At 34.2% G+C, this 21,849-nt stretch overlaps 1 protein-coding gene across 2 annotated transcripts in view; it reads left to right on the forward strand.

Annotated features, from left to right (window-relative positions):
• LOC127446970 (FERM and PDZ domain-containing protein 4-like) overlaps window positions 1-21,849 on the forward strand; it is an 88,092-nt gene that overhangs the window by 41,934 nt on the left and 24,309 nt on the right. For both annotated transcript variants that reach the window (XM_051708378.1, XM_051708379.1), the window contains one exon: window positions 18,869-19,029. In XM_051708378.1, coding sequence (XP_051564338.1) covers window positions 18,869-19,029 — 161 coding nt within the window. The remainder of the gene's footprint in view (window positions 1-18,868; window positions 19,030-21,849) is intronic.

Here is a 21,849-nt window from a genome sequence, read left to right on the forward strand (position 1 = left end):
TTGCAAACAAACAATGCTAAAGCTTTTCTCAGAACTAACTTCAAGGTGTCAGGGTGATTTTTTATTAGTAATTATTTTAAACACAATATGATTTTTTTTTTTTTTTTTTTTTAACCATTTTAACCCTCCTATGGTATTGAAATTTGGCACCTGCCTTTGGTATTCGCAGTCATTTTTGACCGGAAGGATTTGATGTGTAACCCTTTTTTTTTTTAAATGATGAAAATTATAAAACAAATTTCTTCCTTGATGTAAGAACAATAAAATTATGCATTTCTTTTGGGATTTTATGCTATTTTGATCTTATAAAATTTATTATTCATTTGCATAAACAAATAAGCACATTTTTGATAAAAAATAAATAATACAATTCAGAACCTACACTACAAGTTGAAACATGAAGAAAATATGAGAATGTGACATAAATTGGAGGCAGATTTCTGCCATCTGGTGAACAAAATATAAATAACGACTTGAAAACCACGTCATGCCAGTAACAGACAGTATATGTCTGTAGTCACCTACTGTATAGTCTGATGACTTGTAAACTAATTTTACATTTTCTCACAAGATTTGGATATATATTTAGACATAATCAAATTATTATTTGTCAATGTGTAGCATTTTAAATTGATTTGAAGTGTCAGTTTTTGCAGTTTATGTCATTATGTGTGCAATCAAACCTGACCATGGTGTTACAAAGAGAAGACACAGAATAAAAATGTTTCTACCAATGATTTATTTCAAACATAAAAATTGTATAACTCAAAGTAAATGCATAATAATGTCAAGAAAATGAACATCAAGAAACAGAAATGAACTGCATAATTCTTAAAATTCAATTAGAATATAAAACAGAAGAATCTGAGTAAACATTTTGCAATTTCAAACTTTATATATTAAAAAAAAAAATTGCAGACATGTTTGTGTGTGTGTTTGTTCTGCATTGTGTGTTATCATCTCTTCCCTTCATTTCTGAGTGTTTGTGTTTAGCATTGTGATTTTTTGTTTTTTTTTTTTGACAAATGTAAAAAAAAAAAAAGGCTCTGTGTTATAGTCTCACCAGTTAATTTTCATGTGTGTTTGTGTGTGGGTGGGTGGATGTTTTAGAGTCTCACTCTGTAATTTCTGTCTGTTTTTTTCTGCATTGTGGCTGATTTATTTATTGTGTTTGACAGATAAAAAAAAAATTGCTCTTTTTTTTTTCGTCTTTCCCATTAATTTTCAATGGTCTGTCAATTTTGACCGCGAATACCAAAGGTGTCATTTAAAAAAAAAAAAAATTTACAACCACTTATTTTTTTTACGATCACCTCAGTAAATATTGATCCATGGCATTTAATATTTTGGCTTTTATCATCATTTGTTTATCTTTTTCAAAAAAGGCATGAATCAAAAATTAAAACATTTTATCTGAGGAAGTGCCACTCAGTCTTGTAAATACAATCATTCTGTCTTAACTTGAAGGCAGCATATTTTCCTTCTCCCAATCTTGCTGTGATTGGTCAAATTTTGTCATGCTCACTGATTCTTAGTCTTAAAATAGAACAAACATTGAAACAATGTTAACTGCCCAGGGCTTTCAGAAGATCTGATATATTTAAGTTACTGTCACAGAGTCATAGTGGAAATGATGCTGGAAGGTTTATTTGTGCGAGACTAGTAACTAATGTGGAAGTTACCCACACCTGAACTCTTCAGCAGTGTTTGTTGAATCGCACATTCAACACTGAGCAGTGATTAATCTGCCATCAATCCTGACAGACAGTGTGTGGGTGTGTTGAAGATTCGGATGACCAACGTTTTTGTCATGTGACTTCTAGAAACGTGTTTAGAATCACATCCTGTTTTTTATCTCTGTGAAACAGCAACTGGTGGCATTTTTGACTGCACTTCTAATGAAGACATTTAATAGAGTGTTTTACTCACAAGTCTTCTGTTTATTACAAAAATGTAATTGACTCTTCCAAATCCTTCCTTCTGAAGAAAAAAAACAAACAAAAAACATCAGCCTAAGATGGTCTGGTTTGCTGGTTTTAGAAGCTTTTTGGACAAACCACATCTGCATGACCAGCAAACCAGTTTTGGCTGGTTTAAGATGTTTTTTAACAAGAGTTAAATTTTTTAATTTTTCTGATGCATCACAATCTTCATTTAAACGATCTCGATATCTATTTTTTTTATACCTAAGATCGGTCTTTTACTCTAAAATGCTTGCAAATGCCACTAAGTTTTGTGCTATGTGACTAAAAATGTCTGTGATATAAATATATACAGTATATATGTGACCAATATGATAAAAAAGTAATTATAAAATATAATATGAAAAATTAATATTTCCTTAATTTACCTAGTTAGAATTAAAAAAAGTTAAAAAGGTTACAATTTAAAACGTTAGTAATTAGAATACAGTTACATTCAAAAAGTATTTTGATTACTGAAGAGATTACTTTGCATTTTATTGTCATTTTTTGCATTTAGGGCTGCAACTATTGGTTATTTTGATAATCGATTAATCTTTGATGATTTTTTTATTTATTTTTATTAATCGATTAATCGGATTAAAAACCGAATTTTTTATTTCCTGTATTTTATTAAAATTTGATATTTTTTTTAAATTAAATTATAAAGAATATTTGGTTCGATTTACATTACTGAATTCTACTACACGATTCTATACTCTCACAAAACTTTGAACAAAGCCCGAATCATGAAAAGTTCAGTTTTAATTTATTATTATTATTATTATTATTATTATTTCTTTCAGGACATACACTACCAGTCAAAAGTTTTGAAACACTTATTCTTTATTATAATTTTTTCTTCACATTTTAGAATAATAGTAAAGTCATTAAAACTATGGAATAACATAAATGGAACTATGGGAATTGTGTTGTGACTAAACAAAATCCAAAATAAATCAAAACTGTGTTATATTTTAGCATCTTCAAAGTAGTCACCCTTTGTCTAGAATTTGCAGACATGTACTCTTGACATTTTCTCAACCAACTTCTTGAGGTATCACCCTGGGATGCTTTTTAAACAGTATTGAAGGAGTTCCCATCTATGTTGGGCACTTATTGGCTGCTTTTCTTTATTATTTGGTCCAAGTCATCAATTTCAAAAACTTTTTTTTTTATTAAATTTTAGATTTATAATGAAATAAATTAATATGGTGGCACAATTATATTTTTGTCTGCAAAACTAATTTTAAACATTTAATCATATGCCTTCAGATCAAAAGATTTTTAAGATCATGAGAAACATTTCAGTCAAGTGTTTCAAAACTTTTGACCGGTAGTGTATGTAAAACAGTTCCTTTACTTGTAAACCTTAACAAATTCATTCAAGTACTATTCATTAAAGAGTAAAATGATCCATCAGGGATGGAGTGGGACAAAAAAATCAGAATAAAAATAATAATAATTCTTCCCAGCTAAAAAAGATATAATTATGTTACCGATTACATACATTTTAATTAATTAAAATTCATATTGTAAGTTTTGAAAAAGCATAGTCACTCATTACATGTTTCTAAACTATGGTAGTGTATGCTTATCCAGTAAAATCATCATGTTTGCCATAGTATAAATTTGCTGGTGAAATTAGACATTACATTTGGCATTATCAGGACTATCAAATATCAGGACTGTTAGCATTTTTATACATTATATTCAGCATACTGTTTATATAGTACAATCATTAGATTCGCTCTCACGCTGAAAAGTGTCATCCTAGATTTTGTGTATAGACATCATAAGCTCATTATATTACATGTGCTTACATGATCAGAAGAAACCATCTAAAACATTTTAAAAGCCGGCACACTTGGACTTCCGAGACATTGTGACATCCATGAAAGCTGCATAATTGATTACATTGAAACTGAAATCGTGGTATAATTTTGTACAGTTTTCATCAAAATGATTGCGCTCCCTTGCTGCATTGTAATCGGTTTGAATGACGTGGATGCGTGCACTCGGTAAAGTTTAATGGAGACTCGCTTGTGGTAAAAACAAATGGTTTTGCGAAATGGAAATACGCGCCTGATTTTGAATTCATTACTGTAACAGACCTCTGTCTTTCTTGGGAAGGAGGAAGCGGGAGCCGGGTAAACAATCCACTTAAGTTTCTTTTAATTACAATTTTCAGTGTAACATCATGTGGTTTGCTTTTCAGCATGATAAATAAACACACACACACACACACACACACACACACACACACACACACACAACAGCATTGCTTTTCAACAATGCGACGGGCACACTCAGCTTCGTGCATCTCCCTCCCCTCTGGCGGTCTGGATTGCCTCTTTTATCCCTCTCCAGCTCTCATTGCAACACAAAACAGCTGTTAGAGATAATTTCCCACAGGTGTCAATCCTTACCGTTCTTCCTCTTCAGGCTTCGCTCTCCACAGACGTCGCTCGGCCACGCCCACATCACCACAATAATATGTATACATTACAAAACACAGAAAATAGCAGTAAAATGTAAGTTATGCTCTGGTGAGGAATAAGTCTTAAGCGTATGAAACAGCACAAGCCCTCTTTCAACTCACCTGATGCAGCAACCACTCCAATATAAACTCTATGCTTATAATGATCATCTATGAAGTGTTTATAATGTGCTGTCATGCGATGGGCATCTTGGGTCATGTTTTTTCCCGCTTCAACTTGTCTCCATTGTTTTTCAAACGAGTTTCATCATGCAACACATTTTTCACTGGACTGTAAAGTGACGTCACTGACGGAGCTTCTCCGTGCTTGCCGCAAATATCCAACATATCCATCATTATCGATATTTAGCGATTTTATCGATTAGTTGTTGCATGTTTTCAACCGGGTATGCTGTAACATCCCAAGTTTCCATGACTTTCCATGACAAGTTACCAAATTCAGCCGGTAAACAGTATACAGTCCCAACGCATCCATGACGTAACCAAACGCAGGCAGTTTACGGTATAAAGGCTCAACGCATCGCCTTAGGACAAACTCATCCATGACAGGTGTAGATTTAAAAGTATGCCCATTTTCCTACCTTTTTTGAAGATAAAATTCATCCTTCAATCCTTCGTTATGAACTCTGCTATGACCTTTTTGTAGAAGCTGTCAGATGTCTTCAGTTGGTGCAGCATCCTCTTTCCAATGGGCATCAAAAGCGCTGTTGTACAGTAGCATTGTGTTGGCGAAAATGTTCTCTCTACTGACACAGTAATAGATGGCACTGTTAGAAATAAATGCCAACTTCTGCTTAAAGCATCATCATGTTATGGTACGTAATGTGTCTAACGTAACGTTTACATTAACTTCGTTTTTAATCCATGTTGCCAGATAATCTGTACTTTGTGTATGTCAAAAAATGTGGGGGAATATGTTTTCAGTGGATTTACAAAAAAATTTTTGTTTGAGAAATGCATGAAAATATACAGTTATGATTTACTTTTCATCATTTGATTTAGTTGAGTTAGTTTGGCAGTTAGTTCAACTGCATTTAGGTGATTTTCTGTAATCGATATCTGGCAACGCTACACTGTTTTTCCATTTGGGGAAGCAATTCGGGTACAGATTTTCTAGCGCATGAAATCGCCCACATGCCAACCAACCAATCAGAATGCAGAACATTCATACCGATAGAGTGTAGGCGCCAAAACTACCGTCATTTGGCAATGGAATAATTTGAGGACAGAGACATACATATTTCCAACATTTTATTATGTAAATAATCTTTATGTTGCACCTCAAATGGCAAGGAAATGTGTATTAATGTTAATATTAATTTGCAAATCCCCGCATTTATTCTCTGAGTATGCAGAGCATTCACAGCTTATATGGACTGCACACCGCTGTCATATGAGCAGACAGAGAAGTACGTTTGGAGTAAGTTTGGAGCAGCAGAAATAGAAATAATCATTGTGTAATTTGTCATGCGAACATTTAGCTTTATGCTAAGCTAAAATGCTATTTCTAGTCAAGTCAATTTTATTTGTATAGCACTTTTCACAACACACATCATTTCAAAGCAGCTTTAAAGGAACAGAAAATCTACGTTTTGCATTAGCCAACTTGTAAATTTGATATGATGTCAGATGCTCGAGCCCCAGAAATGCATTTAACAATGGTGGCTGGAGTCTCTATTTCCACATTCCTTACAATTGAATCACCAATTATGAAGGCTCTTTCAACATGATTCTCAGTGGGTGCATCACTGAGTGGGGAGAATCGATTGGAAGCCCTAACAGGAATGGGAGAGTGGTGTCACTTTGCTGAGTGAGTATGCCACCGAGACATCACCCAAACGCCCTGCTGCAGGGGCTCTAGAGCCAGAACCAAAGTGTGTGTGTTGCTCGCTGTACTACCTGCATCCAAAACAGTATCTTCCAGCTTCTCTTTCTCACTGACCTCCACTAGCATTCAGATGCATGTCTGTCAGCCTGACAAATTCCTTACATTTATCACATGTGAATCCCTCACTGATGGAAGAAGCTATAGTAAACATGTGGCATGCAATGCAGGAAGAAATAACATGAGCGGATGCCATGACTTACCACAGTTGTTTGTTGTTGTTGTTGTTGTTATGGTTGTTCTTGAGCGCCGAGGGTTTGAGATCGATGTGGTTCAATGTGGTTCCTAATCAGCAAATGGTTGAGATTGATGCAATAATCTGTGTAAAACAAAGAGGACAAAACAAATGCATGCAGAGATGTAGACAAGCGGAAAAAAGAAAAGAAAAAAACGAGAGAAACTGGTGCACGCGGTAAAATACACAGATAAAATGATGAACATGAATAAGCAAGAATAAGCAATGCTAAGCAGGCTAGCAAGCTACAAACACAGACTCGTTTGATATTAGGGCAAAAAATCTTATTTTTGATGATATTTTTTTTCTATTGTTTTTCTGTAAAAATATATAAAAATCCTTAAAACAAGATCAATTTGCTATATCTTGTTTTAGAAACAACACTGCATAAGATATTTAGGCTTTTTTATTTTGTCTTCTTCAGTCTTACTGTACTGGCAAAATTTTTTTATAGTCAAAACAAGTGAAAAAAATCTACCAGTGCTGAAGAAGTAATCCAAAGTATTAAGGATACGTTTCTGACCTTGAGTAATCTAATGGAATATGTTACAAATTACATTTTACAGCATGTATTCTGTAATCTGTAGTGGAATACATTTTAAAAGTAACCCTCACAACCCTGATGATGAGGATGCAATATGTTTAATTAAACACGACAATAAAATTCATGTTTTCCAAGGACTCTTATTTTGAAGTTTGTCCCCATACTACATTTCCCAGAATTCACAGCCCTCATCACTTCCATCTGTTCCCTATCATCCTCACCTGTCCTCCATTCCATCATCTGCCCTTGTCTCTATAAATACCCTCCTGTTTTGTTCATCCATTGTCAGTCCTTGAAGTGTTACGTTGTGTTATGTTAGCATGTTTAGCTTTATTGTTTGTTCCACTCCAGCGATTGTTATTAAAGGATTTAAATATTTACTCCTGCATTTCCTCTCTTCAACTCTAAGTACCTAACGTTACAAAAATGGAGTAATAACAACAATTATAATAATTATTTTATTTTAATTAGTTTGTAGTAAAACCATATTTGAATGGTGAATAAATCTGTATACTAATAAAATACTGGTCAACGATTTCAAATATCGGTATTTCGGAACTTGTGCAAAAGTTTGTAGATAATTAAGATTGTTGTTTAAATTTTTCCAGTCTATTTATTCAACATTTGTGCTTTGGACATGAATACCTAGAACTGTGCAGCTTTGAATTTCATTAGTCAGGTAAGAGAAAGGCTATAGTGCACACATGCTTTACAGAGGACAAGATTAGAGCATGTTAACCACAAATATTTGACTAGATCATTTGACTAGATGAATTCATGCAACCAAATGCAAGCACAATAATCAACATATCTTGACAGATCAGAATTAGTCCCTGCTGGTTATATGGAAAAATTCTGGTTAATAAATCATTTAACAGCAGCAGCTTCTTTGCATGAGAAAGACATTGCATTCAAAATGAACAGGAAAATATTGATTGTTGCTTGTCTGGTTTGGCATTTAGTCAAAATGGTCTTGTTTGGTTGGCGTTCACTTCCTGCTAGGGAAATTGTGATTTGTGTGTCTTGTACTTTGAATGTTTCAGATGAGTCAGTTGAATAAGATTCAGAACAGACAGAGTACTGACTCATGCTGCATCAGGTAGTGAAATCTAACATAATGAATCAACATCACAGATCATTTGATGCATATAGGAGATTTACATATTTGGTATTGGGGAAACTCTGTACAAAATAACCTCTTAACCCAAGGCACAAGCTGAAATGTCATTTAAAAGCTGTCGATTAATTGCTGTAATAATAGAAGAGTAGTCGATTAATCGTTATAATAATCGTCAGATTAGTTGATTATCAAAATATCAGACAAATTGCAACCCTATAAATTAGTACCTAAAAGATTTGCATGCTTGGAGTAAGATTTAAAAAAAATTGCATGTGCACAGAATGTTTTGTAAAGGTCTTAATCAAGTTGCAAGCGTAAAAAAAAAAGATTTGCAATATTTGAATGCTTTGCATAAATGTAATTCACAGTCATTTAAACTTTTGCAATTGTTTATTTTTACACATACCGACTGATTCTATGCGATCAAACTGTTTTGCTGTTCATGACATGAAAAAAACAGTGCAAAAAGTGTAAGCACAAACAAAAAGTCAGAAGAATACAGATCAAATTTATTTTGTGTTAATAAACAAGTTTACAGATTCACAACACATACACTTTTGCTGTAATCCAGGCGCAGGTTTAGCATGTCAAAATTAAATAATTTGCCCAGGACAGCTCTAACTAAACTAAAAACCACCTGTTACAAAAGAAAATACACATTTTAAACAGTTTGATTGTCATTATAGTAATTATAAGAGAATAAACAAACCAAAGAAATTAATTATGCAAAATGTATTTTTACATAAAAGACGGACATAAATTTAAATCAAATAATTGGAATTCCAACATGACATTTAAACAACATATACACAACTTTACAAATACACAAACAGATTTTTGGAAGTGTGTGTGTGTGTGTGTGTGTGTGTGTACGTGTCCGAATGTCCATGCGTGTGGTATGAGGAGGGGCAGGAATAGTTCTCCTCTGGCAACTCGCCGGGTGGCTTTCATTAGCTTTCGTCTCTGTGTTGCCACATGATCCTCGAGACGTCTCACTCACCATAACAGCGATAACAGCCTTTGTTGTATTGGACATTCAATGGCATCGCTTAAATGGACAGCTGTATGTGTACAAATTGTATTCCTCATGTCATGAACCCTTTAAACCATCGCTGCTGAACATTTTAATAGTGTAACAAAAAATAGAGACAAACTAGTCAAATTTACTAATCGGCTAGTCGGTAAGTTGACTATACAACCATTTTGATCCATTCCTAGTAGTAATAACAATGCATTAGATTTGAGTTGATAATGCACCTTTTTTGTCATCTGTTATTGAATTTAACATTTTGTTAAATGTGTTTACACGCACTGACTTTTTGTGGTCATAAAAACGGCTGAAACTTTTTTTTAATTTATTTTTTATCAAGGTAAGGTCATAAATGTTTCAAGCTAAAACGGATTGGCAAACATAGATTTTTGCCCATTCCACTGATTTACTTGGCATGTAAACACCATTACCAGCGTTGTTACCGGCTTATCCAGTGTGCGCAAGTGTTGTGCGCAGAACTGTTGAGGTTTTGACGTCAAAAGCAGAGAATAACCTGATGATTTCTAATCTCATGTAAATACAGATTTCTTGCACTGTCAGATTTTTCTTAATAAGCTGATTATTGGTAGTTATCAGTGCATTGCTGTGCAAGTAAACGCATGCACCGATGTATCGGCCGCCGATATTTATCTGCCAATTTTTGACCAAATTGACATTGGTATGGTATCCATTAAGGCTACATGATTGATTGAGTTAAAACTGAAATCGCAATATCGTCTTGCGCGATTACAAAAGCTTGAAAGGCTGCGTTTAAAAATAGACTGCAATCAGTGTTTCAGTCAGCATTGTGTAAGCAAGTGGCGCCCTCTAGCGGTCTGGACGGCATTTTCCATTATCCATTAAACCAGTGTTTCCCAACCTTTTTTCTGCCACGGCACAGTTTTTACGACTAAAAAATTCTACGGCACACCACTATCCCACATAGGCTAACCATCGTCAATATTTTTCCTTTTCAAGAACTTGTCCATATTTCTGTCCGTCTTAGTAGCGTGTTTACTTTTAATGTTTGAAATTCGGCAATGCAAAAAAAAAAACAAAAAAAAAAAAACAAGTCACATAGGTAGACTACGCTGTGTGAGGTCATAGGTGGCAAGAGAGCTAAATGGGTAATGAAAAAACAAAAAATTAGCTTCTTTTCTAATTTGTAGATTTGTTCTTGTAATGCCACAACAAATTACAGGGATGCAAACTTACGAGGGGCAAAAAAGGTAAGACAATTCTGGGGATATTTTTTTTTTTTTTAAAGAATAAGGACCAATTCCAGCTATTTTAGTGATTCAAGTTTATTCAAGTTTACAATTGTGCAGAATTAGCTGCAAAATAAAGAGTATTTTGGTGAGGCTTGCTTCTGTTTCACAAATTTGTTCAATTTTATGAACTGATTAGTTCAGTGACCCCTTCTGGAAATGTCACTAGGTGGCGACAGATGAGCGTCTTATGTGCTATGAGTGAGTCAGTGAATCATTTTGAGTCGTTCATGACGAAATCTACCAAGAGACTTTATAGTGTTTAAGCAGATCTATAGTCTTCCTTCAGTCTGAGCATTATTTTTCATCCAAAAAGACAATAATAGTCTACTAATAGTGAGTTTCAATAACATCCTTCTCCTTTATTAAAACTTGCATGGCTACAAATCTACTGAATTCAGTATAAGAATTATAAACACAAAGCAGATCTACATTATAATTTTCCTTATAATGGAAAATTATAATTTTAAATTAGTTTAGTAACTGGGGTCTCTGATATTCATAAACGATAAGGTAATATTTAATTCAAAGAAATTATGAGACATTCAATGTCTCTTCACAAATTTGGACAGTTTTTAAATATTTCTTGTTGTTTAGTACTCTCAGAGACATTATTGGTGAAGCAAAAACGTGTGTGAAAAACACTTTGGTGTAAAGTCACTTCATAGACTTCAATGTATTCTGCAGTGCTGACACGAGTCATGTGAACGCCCCTTAAAGCGTATAAATATCAGTCACTTTTACACATTAATCATTGCTCTTCACTATCACAAAAGTGACCGATTATGGTTTCAAAACAGCGAATTTCTCTGAAAGGTGAGGAGTTTGGATCCCTGAAATTATTATTATTATTTTTTTTTCATGCATTTATTTATTTTGTGGAATTTGATCATTTTCCACGGCACACCTGACAATCTGTCACGGCACAGTGGTTGCACCACTATTGAACTTAAAATGGCATTTTGTTCCTTTGGTAACTTTTAATTTTTTCATGATATGGTTGACATTTCCGTGGAATCGCACAACATATGCATAGTATGAATTTGTGATGTTCTATTATATACAGTACAAACATATAAACTGTGAGTTTTGTTGTTTTGAAAAGTACAAAATAAAAAGAAAATTCACATCAATTATGCTATGATATTTAGTTATTTTTTAATATATTTGTTTTACCTTTTTATCTTCTATTTATCTTTCATTGTGGCTGTTTAAAAAAAAAAAAAATGGCGTGCCAAGTGAGATCGATATCGGCCAATAGTTTTTTGTTAAAATCGGTACTGGCCAAAACATTTCATTTTGGTGCATCCCTAAAACACACTCATTGTGTGAGTGCAGATTTGGTCATTCAGTGGCTATCAGTGTCCATTGATCTTTGAAGACTTTGGGATGCAGGCCATTTTAAGCAGGTGCTCATGGTTGAAGACAACACAGCACATTTCCTGAATCCTGCATCCCATATGCTTTCACAGGGCTTGCCGTGTTTGCACTCCTCTGAGTGATGGCACAAATCCCATTCATATTTTTATCTCAAAGCACTGCCATCATCCAGCATTAACCTGGATCATTTGGATGCTGCATGATTGCATGTAACATTTACATTAATTTGCGTAGTTGCTTTTAACATTTGCATCCAATATTTATACATTTGACAAGCACTTTTATCCAAAGCGACTTCCAGGGCATTCAACTAAAGAACAGTGGTGGAAGAGGCTGATAATATTTTAAGAGAATGTTATACATTTGTTTAGTTTTCCTTACTATGATGGGCACAGACATAGAGGCTACAAGAGTCCAAAATAAACAAAGTCCCAGATGCAGTTTATTGTTCAAACAAAACCCCAATAATAGCCAGCAAAAATTAAGATTTAATGCAGAATGTGGGACTTTTAACTGTATACAACTGTTCATTTTGAAATGACAGAGACTTGGCTTCGTTATAATGATCTATATTTAAGTTTTTACCAAATGAAGCTTTGTAAAGCCTATATCATCACCAGATGAAGTTTTATTTATAGAGATATTTCACCAAATGAGGTCTAATGAGGAATAACGTTGGCGACACGACAACACATTTTCCATATAGTCGCATTTTTTCTTTGCATGCCCTCGATTCAATTTAGAACACTTGATTATCTAATCAAGTGAGTATAAAAATATTAATATTGACAATGATGAAAGATGAACACCACATGATTGTTAATCATGAATAAACAAAAAAACGATTTGCAATAGAGGTAAACCGATATATCTGTTTTACCGATTAATCGGTGCCAGAGCATGTGAGTGGAGCGTTGATAATTTCACCTGAGCGGAGAGTGCCTTTTTGAAGACTCCGCTCTCTCAGGCTGCTCAGTGTCACTTGCTCAACCCATAATGCGTTTCATGATATGCTGGTTTGGGAATCTGCAAAATAAGCAATAGGCCTGAGGTTATGGAGCTCTAACATTGTTTTAGTGAAGTTGCAAACCTTATAACCTAAATAAATGCAAAGTATAAATCAAAGCTAAGAACGAGGAAATCGAAAGGGAGTGTGGAGAGACCGTGAGAATTAGCAAATATTCCTTTTGGAATCGTACGCGTCACATTGCCAGAGCACGAGGATGTGCTACGCGATGGTAGTGCAGCAAAAGGTGAGCTAGTAGGCTACGCTACTATTCGATAATAAATTAATAGATAAGTAATGTATCTTGTTGTTTTGCCATCATGTCAGTGCAGCTGCCAGCTAGATGCAGGCCCGGTTCTGCAGGGGTGCGAACATTAGAGCACCCAAAATTAAATATCCCGGCGAACACACAAAAAATCCCTACATCAGAACCAATAAACATGTGATCTTGCGGATCAGTGTGTCCTAATTTGCAGGTGCAGAATTCTGCTTTCATGCCTCTATTGTACAATTGAGCATTTGATTGGTAAAGATTACCGCTCTCGCATAGAGAATTTCATTGTGGAATAATCTTACTTTATCGACCGCCTGTTGCTTTCGATTTCTGCTTCGGGATAAAGTGGCTCATAACTGCTGGTCAGTTTCCCAAAGACAAATCCACACCTTAACGAGAAGTGAAACTGGTTGCAGATAACATCTTCGACATCGCTTGCTGCATTCATGCGCAGAGAAAAAATCTATTAATGGTGGAACATTAGAAAAAAAAAACTTTTCTTAAACGAAGACAGTGTGATTTGTGAATTAAATAATTTTTCTTTGTTTTAGGATCAATAAACATGATTTCATTGAATATATATATATATTGGACAAATCTCGCTTTATGCAGGACAAATATTTTTTATTTGTTAAATCCATGGTTAAACCTTACTGTACATATAAAAAGTGCATGCACAAGACATGATCGTTTGATGCATATAAAGTCCAGATTCACTTTATAATGCTTCAAAAATATCAAGCAAAAACGAAGGGGGCACATGGTATCTACTAATATAATAATTATTATATAAATAACCACAGTCCTTTAGATTGTATTTGATTCGCACATATATAATTATAGGGAATATTAATAAAGCAACAACACTGAAAAAGAGAAAAACATTCACTGCTCATTTCTGGATAACTTAATACACCCTTTAAAACTGAACACAAAGTTAGGATGAGAAATTGCTCATATTCATTTACAGACTCAAAGTCTGATTCATTAAATCAGAAACAATGTATCAAATCTATAATCATTCCGTGGAGACAACTGAAAAACAATTATGAATTTCACTTTTACCTGCAATATTTTTCCTGGTATCAGTCCATGAACTGACATTTTTTTAAGTATTATTTGAAGATGTTCAATGACATATGTGCTAACAGAGAAATATTTGACTGGTTACAAATGATAATGAAGGTCTGGTTGACCCGATTATCTAACAGTCATTCTAAACCAGTCCAAAATAAACAGCGAGATTTTATATAAAAAAACAAACAACAATGTAATAATTTCAGATGTGTACATTACTAATCTTTTGGTAATTTAATAAATGTCGGCCTATAGTCTATATTTCACCCAGAGGGGCACCTCAGCCCATGTGGGCAAAGGGGCGGTTGCTCGGGCCACTGTAGCTATCCCCTGTGTGCGTGTTTGGAACCAAATATACTACAGAGAAATGTAATGTCGGAGAGGGATTTGAGCGAACGCTTTTTTAACGGTGAGCGTGAGCGGACGCTTGGGCCATGAGCAGCTGAGTGGAGCGCACACACATGGAGTGGGTTATTGAGCAGAGTGTTACACCGCACCGCTTCGCTCACATGCTCTGATCGGTGCTGATAGTTGCTTTTTGGAACTTTCGGTTATCGGTAAAAATCTCTACCTATAGTTGCCCATCGTTTTTTATTTTTTATTTATTTAGTTTTTTTTATTCCTCATCAATATACCTCATCTTGTGAATATATATATATATATATATATATATATATATATATATATATATATATATATATATATATATATATATATATACTGTATATACGGTATATACAAAACCCTTCATCTGGTTAATATATAGGCTATAAAAAGCTTAATTTGGTAATTACTAACATATAGAGCATTGGAACAGAGCAAAGTCCCCGGTGTATTTGGGGCTTGTTTGTAGTTAAAAGTTCAGCGTTATGCACCAAATCTGAATTTTTCTGATTATTATTGGGAGTTTGGTTGCAATCTAAACTGCTTTTGGGATTTTATTCATTTTGGATTCATTTGTAGCCTCAATGTCTGTGCCTGTCTGTTAAAAAAAAAACTATCAGCCGATTAATCGGTTATCGGTCTTTTCCACCACCTTGGTTATCGGTATCGGCAAAATCCACTATCGGGCGACCTCTCATTGGCAGCTATCAGTATAGCTTTTTGCAGATAACTGATAGTTCTGAAAAGCAACTATCGGCACCGATTAATCGGTAAAAACTACATATCGTTCTTCCATTAGTCGATACCAGTTGTAACAAAAAACTGTCGGCAGATACTGATATTTTGCCACTTGCTCACCTTGTTTTGTCATCAGATCACTGTTTTGCTTAGGAATTATGTTTTAAAAAGTGTCCAAAGAAGTACAAAAGCTGTTTTATTGTTCTAACACTAAATAATTTCCTTTTAAACTTGGATTGGATCTGTTGAATACATGATAGGCCTAAATTTTAAGAGAGCCACAATAAAAGATAAATACAATATAAAACATCTGAAAAAAAATGGTAACATAACTATTGATATGGGGGTGGGGGTTGTTTTGGACTTCTAAAAACATTTCTGTTTTTGCAGTTCTGTACAATATAACTCACATGTTACATAATGCTGGAATTGCCCCGTATGATGCTTTACTTTTTCTTTATATTACACTTAGAAAATGTTGTATACATAGCAATACATTTACAGTATTATAAATAATCCGTTTTTATATCAGCGTTTTCATGCTTGTGAATAATATGCCAATGATTTTAATGGTTTGGTCAGTATTTGTCCTATAAATATCGGTGGCTAATACATCCCTAAATTCAAAATATACATTTTATTAGTTGTACCTTTTAATTTGTAAAGTTTATAATTCACTGGATTATCCAAAATATAGACTTTATCCCATTTTTCATTGAATTTCTAACTATAATAACTCTATAAATACCATTACTGTGATATAAAATTACTCATGCTGTTCAGATATAAAGCAGCAGCACAGATTTATTAAACAAAGACTTTATCTTTATCTAATGGCCTTTTAGTAACTAAACCTTCGTCTAACTGCACTCAGTAGTTTCATGTAGTGTGCACACGACCCTTTGCACTCGGGTTGTGGGTTGAAACATTAATTGTAGCCCTTCGCCGTGGATGGGAGCATGTGTCGAGAGTGATGCGCTTTCTCGCTGCCTCCTTCAGCCCACGGCTTTAATTAGCTGATGACTCCCGCTTCATTTCCACAGCACTCATGCTTCACAGATGAACAAATAGCTGAGTAAGTATGCAGGTAGATTTGTGAAATGTAAGAAGATATGATTTGGATGCCGTTTACTGGTTACCTCATCATAAAGCTTCAACATAATGTTAAATAAAGACCAAAGGCTGACAGACACTATCATGACTCACCCCTTTCAGTCCCTTCTTCTCTTGAAGTAGATTTAAGCCCTATTCAGACAGGACTAGTTTTCCCTGAGGAGTTAAGGCTAGTGTACGCTTAGTTTTTCAGTATGCCGTTTCGTATTGCACACGGTCTAGCACTCAGCCTTTCAAAGTATACTTGCGAGCCCATACAAATGCGTTCAACGAATGCATGTTATACTCTTTTAGTAAGTCAACAGCAAATGCATGTGCAGACAATGCGCATAGTGCGCGTGATGCAAATTATGTCATCAGCATAGTACGGTCGACTGTCCGAATGCAGTTATCTAAACACACAAACGTTCCTTGCGTACTCTGCTGATGACGAAATTTGCATCAAGCGCACTATCACGAGACGTAGCGGCACATGGAATACTGTATACTTTGGCTTTCAGGGTAATAGGGTTGCACGGTATATTGTTACTAGCGAAATATCGTCCGTCTGTCAAAATAAAAGTTTCACCAAAATAAAAGCTTGATTTAACTGGATGGGTGAAATAGAAGACATTACGACAGAAAAATATTACTACTGTATAGAAAAATATAATATTCAAATTAATAGAAATAATGCTACTAATAACACTAATTAATTATAATAAATGATCTTATTATTATTATTATTATTTATAATAATTATTATTATCACATGTTGAAATATCACACAAAAATGTGTTGAATATCAGCACACTGTGCAGCATTTTATTTAACCAAAAAAAAGAGGCTATTTTGTATTTAAAATTAATTATTAAATTTGATTAAAAGAGCCCTACGAAATCAATTTTAGTATTTTCATAAATTCCATTTTGTTTTTTATTTTTTCCCCAAAATTATTATTTATTATTATTATTATTATTATTATTATTCCATTATTTTTTTATTTTTTTCAAAAAGGTGTCTAACCAAATAAAAATATTATAATTACTTTTCAACATTGCAGATCTTGTGTAATAAAGTGCTACACAAGAGCTGCTACGGCTAAATTACAATGCTCTTGCTTGTGTCATATTTCTTAAATAATATTCTTATTATATTTAACACAAAACGGTTTAATGTTAAATTATTATTTTGGGCCTAGTTGTAGTATTATTTATACTACATTGAATATTACATTTTTATCCACAGTAGTACGGTGTTATATTTCTGGCCTTATGTCTTACATGTTTTTACGGATCTGGTTGAATCTAGCTTTTATTTTGGCAGAAAACTGTGTGAAGACGTTTGAGTTCCTGTCTTTATTTGATGCTAGTTTTTAATAAGGTCCTGCGAGCCAAACTTTCATAGCCATATCTGTGGCATTATCATGATTTGGCACATTAATATAGAATGTGCGGTCACAGATGTGCATTTATCTGCATTTTATGGCTTCAAATGTGACTCATCCAGTCAGAATTTAGAGTCAGAACTATGCATTTTATGATATTCTTTGTGCAGATGTGTTGCAGTCTAGTGTGTTCCGTGTGGTGACTCTACTGTACCAGACTGTTCTGGAGGAGTCACGGATGGATTAAATGATTACAGAGGGTCGTCAACACTCGTAGCAGTTTCTTCTGTTGTAGCAGAAGAACTTTCTCTATTGAGCCTTTTGTACTAGGAAGTCATTGTTCACCTCCCCCCTCTAAATTATAAAGAACTTTTATGTCCTTTTTGGAGCTTGACAGATGTGGTGTTTCTATGGAAAATATTCTTTAAATATTCTCCTTTTGTGTTGCACAGAAAAATAACTGACTTTGCAAAATCTGGGATTGCGCATGCAAATTGCATGACGCGAATCATGAATGCAGCTTCACGATTGCTGTAACAGATAGCCACAGTCAACCGGAAGATTAATATTGTGGAGGATGACAGTTTAAGAGATTTAATGCCCATTGCAATGAATATGCAACCTATGTGGAAACTAGTTCTTTCAATTAGTCAAACTCCCAGTTAGACTTTGGGAAACGTTTAATGTTACTTGAATTGGTGATATTTTAGTGCATTTCTGGTGGAAGGCTTTGTTTGGAAAATGTTAATAACGCATTATATTGTTACATATTGTTTTATTTTATTTCCTAAGATGGAAATAAATGCATTTTGACAAGAAAATAAGTATATAGTGTCACATTTCAACACTTTCAAAATATGCGATTAATCGCGATTAACTATAATAAATGATGCGATTAATCGCGAGTAAAAATTTTAGTCGACTGACAGGTCTAGTTTATATATTTAAGATTTACTTTAACATGCATTTTCTCTTTATTTCTCTCAGTCACCTCTCACAGTCGAGCTCATTGGAGGAAGTGCGTGTGGATGTAGATAAGTTTATCCCTCCTGCACCGCGGAAGGTGGAGATGAGACGCGACCCGGTTCTCGGCTTCGGCTTTGTGGCAGGCAGCGAGAAACCAGTGGTGGTGCGCTCAGTGACTCCAGGTATGCCAGCAAACCAAGACATCTATGGCCACATTTTTATTGCGTGCATGAATATAACTGTAGACTGAAAGCAATAGGTGATTAAAGCTAAAGTTCTTCATGGGCCTGTCACCTCAATATGTGTACACACAGTACATTATCAATCAAAGTTACACACTTTGATCTGAAGGCTTTTGCTGAAACACTTTAAAACTCTGGTGCATTTTTGGGCTGGTGCCCGTAGTTTTTCACACTCAAATTGAAAAGCTCACCATTCACACATACTGTGGACTAATTGCAAAAAATGAAAAAAATTTTCAGAGAACCAGCCAAATAAAATAAAAAAAGACTGATTATTCATAAATAATATTGTATGTGTTTATAATCTTATGATAAACAGAATTTATTTATTTATATTTTGTCCTAACTTTGTAAGCATGTAATTCTGGTTCTTTTCAATTAGCCTCACTTTGAAAAGTCTAATTTTATTCCACTAGGTGGCAGAAAGCACTTGAAAAAACATTCCATTCCATCACAATATATAGATCTGAAATGTAGGTGGCGCTCTAACACATTTTATCCCTCGCAGATGTGCTCGTCCATAGACATTCAGACCAATTTTCAGTTCAAGCACCACCTTCATTGTTTCATTGAATATCTCGGCCTCTGAGTGGACTACAAGCTCAATCTAGATGTCATTAAAAAGCTGAGATCCTCCCCTTTGTGATGATATAAAACATTTTATAGTTAGTAAATAGTTGAAAATATATTTTCTGATGATTTTTTTGAATGTGTAACGGTGGCCAGCTGGTAGTTAGCTGGTTGCACATGCTTTTCCTTCTGGATGGCATATTTTGTTCTGGACATCTAAGAAATATAATTGGATTATTCAGCCAAGCAAGCTCACAGACAAGAAAACAATGGCTCATTTTTCAGAGACCTTCCTAAGGTAAAAGTAGATATAAAGTTTTTAGCTATTTGGGGCTTACAGCAGCAGTTATCAGAACATAAAAGAGACGTTTGTATTTTATGACTTATAGAAATCATATTTCACTTTGTGAATCTTTTGAAAATCTTTTGAACTGTTGTATTAGGGCAACACAATTAACTATACAGTAACATTCCCTATAGTGAGAGCTTTCATTTGATATATGACTTGTCCATTTAGGTGTTATGTGAAGGACTTTTATTTGTTATTTTAAAGGATTAGTTCACCCAAAAATGTAAATTCAGTCATTGTTTACTCACCCCTGTGTTGTTATAACACTATATGACTTTCTTTATTTTTTCTTCACACAAAGGGAGAAATTGTAAAGAAATGTTGTGCTCAGTGATGTCACAATGGCAGTTTATGGTGACCACCTCTTCAAGCTTCAAAAGAACACAAAAGTATAATTCAGAAGTCTAGTAAATTATATCATGAGACTCATGATTGTTATGAAAGCATACGATAAGTTTGGTGCGAATAAAACCAAAATTGAATGTATTATTTAGTAAAAATGTTCATTGACCGTTATTCTCCTGTGCACGTTCTTGAGTCTGCACGCAAGCTTTAGAGCTCTTTGCACGAGAGCAACAGTAGTTACGCAAAATGCGCGAGATGGGGCGTTCAAGCAAAAACTCATTTTGTTTTGCTTCAACAGGACCATCAACGATATTGGTGAAATTGTACGATTTTCGATACCAATTTCGATACCACAGCAAAAATATGCTAATATTATAATGAGATATTGAACACACCAGTTTAGTTATTTTTAATTATTTAATAATTATTTTAATAATTATAGTTCAATAATAATTATTTTCCATAACTATCCAGAACATGTTTTAAAGTTAATTTCATCATCAAAAATGGTGTCTAATCAATAAATTCTTAAAATTTTTACAAGTGAAAATAGAACTTTTCAACATTTCATTTATTTATTTTTTTGCCAAACTTTTATTCAACAGCTGTCTTGCTTGTGATATTTTGATTAATTATAATAATAATAATTATTATTACAGTGAATATTACATTTTATGCTACAGTTTTAGATTTTGTAGATTTTATTTTGAATCGTGCTTTTATTATGACGTGTGTTTTTTGCTGGATGCTTCACTTTTCTGGATTAACAGTTCACGTCACAGACACATTTAAGTCATGTCTGAAATCTCATCTCTTTACACTGGCCTTTGAGCCTGACAATGAAATATAGGACACAGTATTGGAGTGTTTGTATTTACGATTACTGGTGTTTGTGTATGTGTTTATTTTGAAATGTTATGTTTTAAAGAGCACCTATTTTGGTTTTTAAACGTGCCTAATTTTATTTTAAAGGTCTCATACAGTAGATTTACATGCATCCAAGGTCAAAAAACACTTTAATTTGCACATAATTTAAATTGCAGCATTACCTTTTTTTCCCAGTGTCAAAAACGACTCGTTCAATGATCCGTTCTAAACTCCTCCTTTCAGAGAGCCTACTCTGCTCTGATTGGTCAGATGTCCCAGTCTGTTGTGATTGGTCTAACTCTTAGTGTAGTGTTTGAGGGCGGGTCAAAGCTGTTCGCGAGCAGCCAATGAAGACCAGAGGCGGGTTTTTAGTTACCAAATTACGTAGGTTAGTACAGGAAGTAAGTCTGGAATTACTAACGACTCGTTTCAGGTGTTCAGAATCGGTTCTTTCTTTTGGGAGTCAATAACTCCATTTGTCGTGCACTTTGATTTTTGAAACTTTGCAGACTTTTTTACATTCACAAACAGCTATATAACACTACATGAAAGGTAATATTTGAAAAACCATAATAGGTGCTCTTTAAATTTATTAATGTTACTATTACTGTGAAGCACTTTGGTCAACT

The sequence above is a fragment of the Myxocyprinus asiaticus genome, chromosome 10, assembly GCF_019703515.2.
Source record: "Myxocyprinus asiaticus isolate MX2 ecotype Aquarium Trade chromosome 10, UBuf_Myxa_2, whole genome shotgun sequence".
Classification (NCBI taxonomy): Eukaryota; Metazoa; Chordata; class Actinopteri; order Cypriniformes; family Catostomidae; genus Myxocyprinus; species Myxocyprinus asiaticus.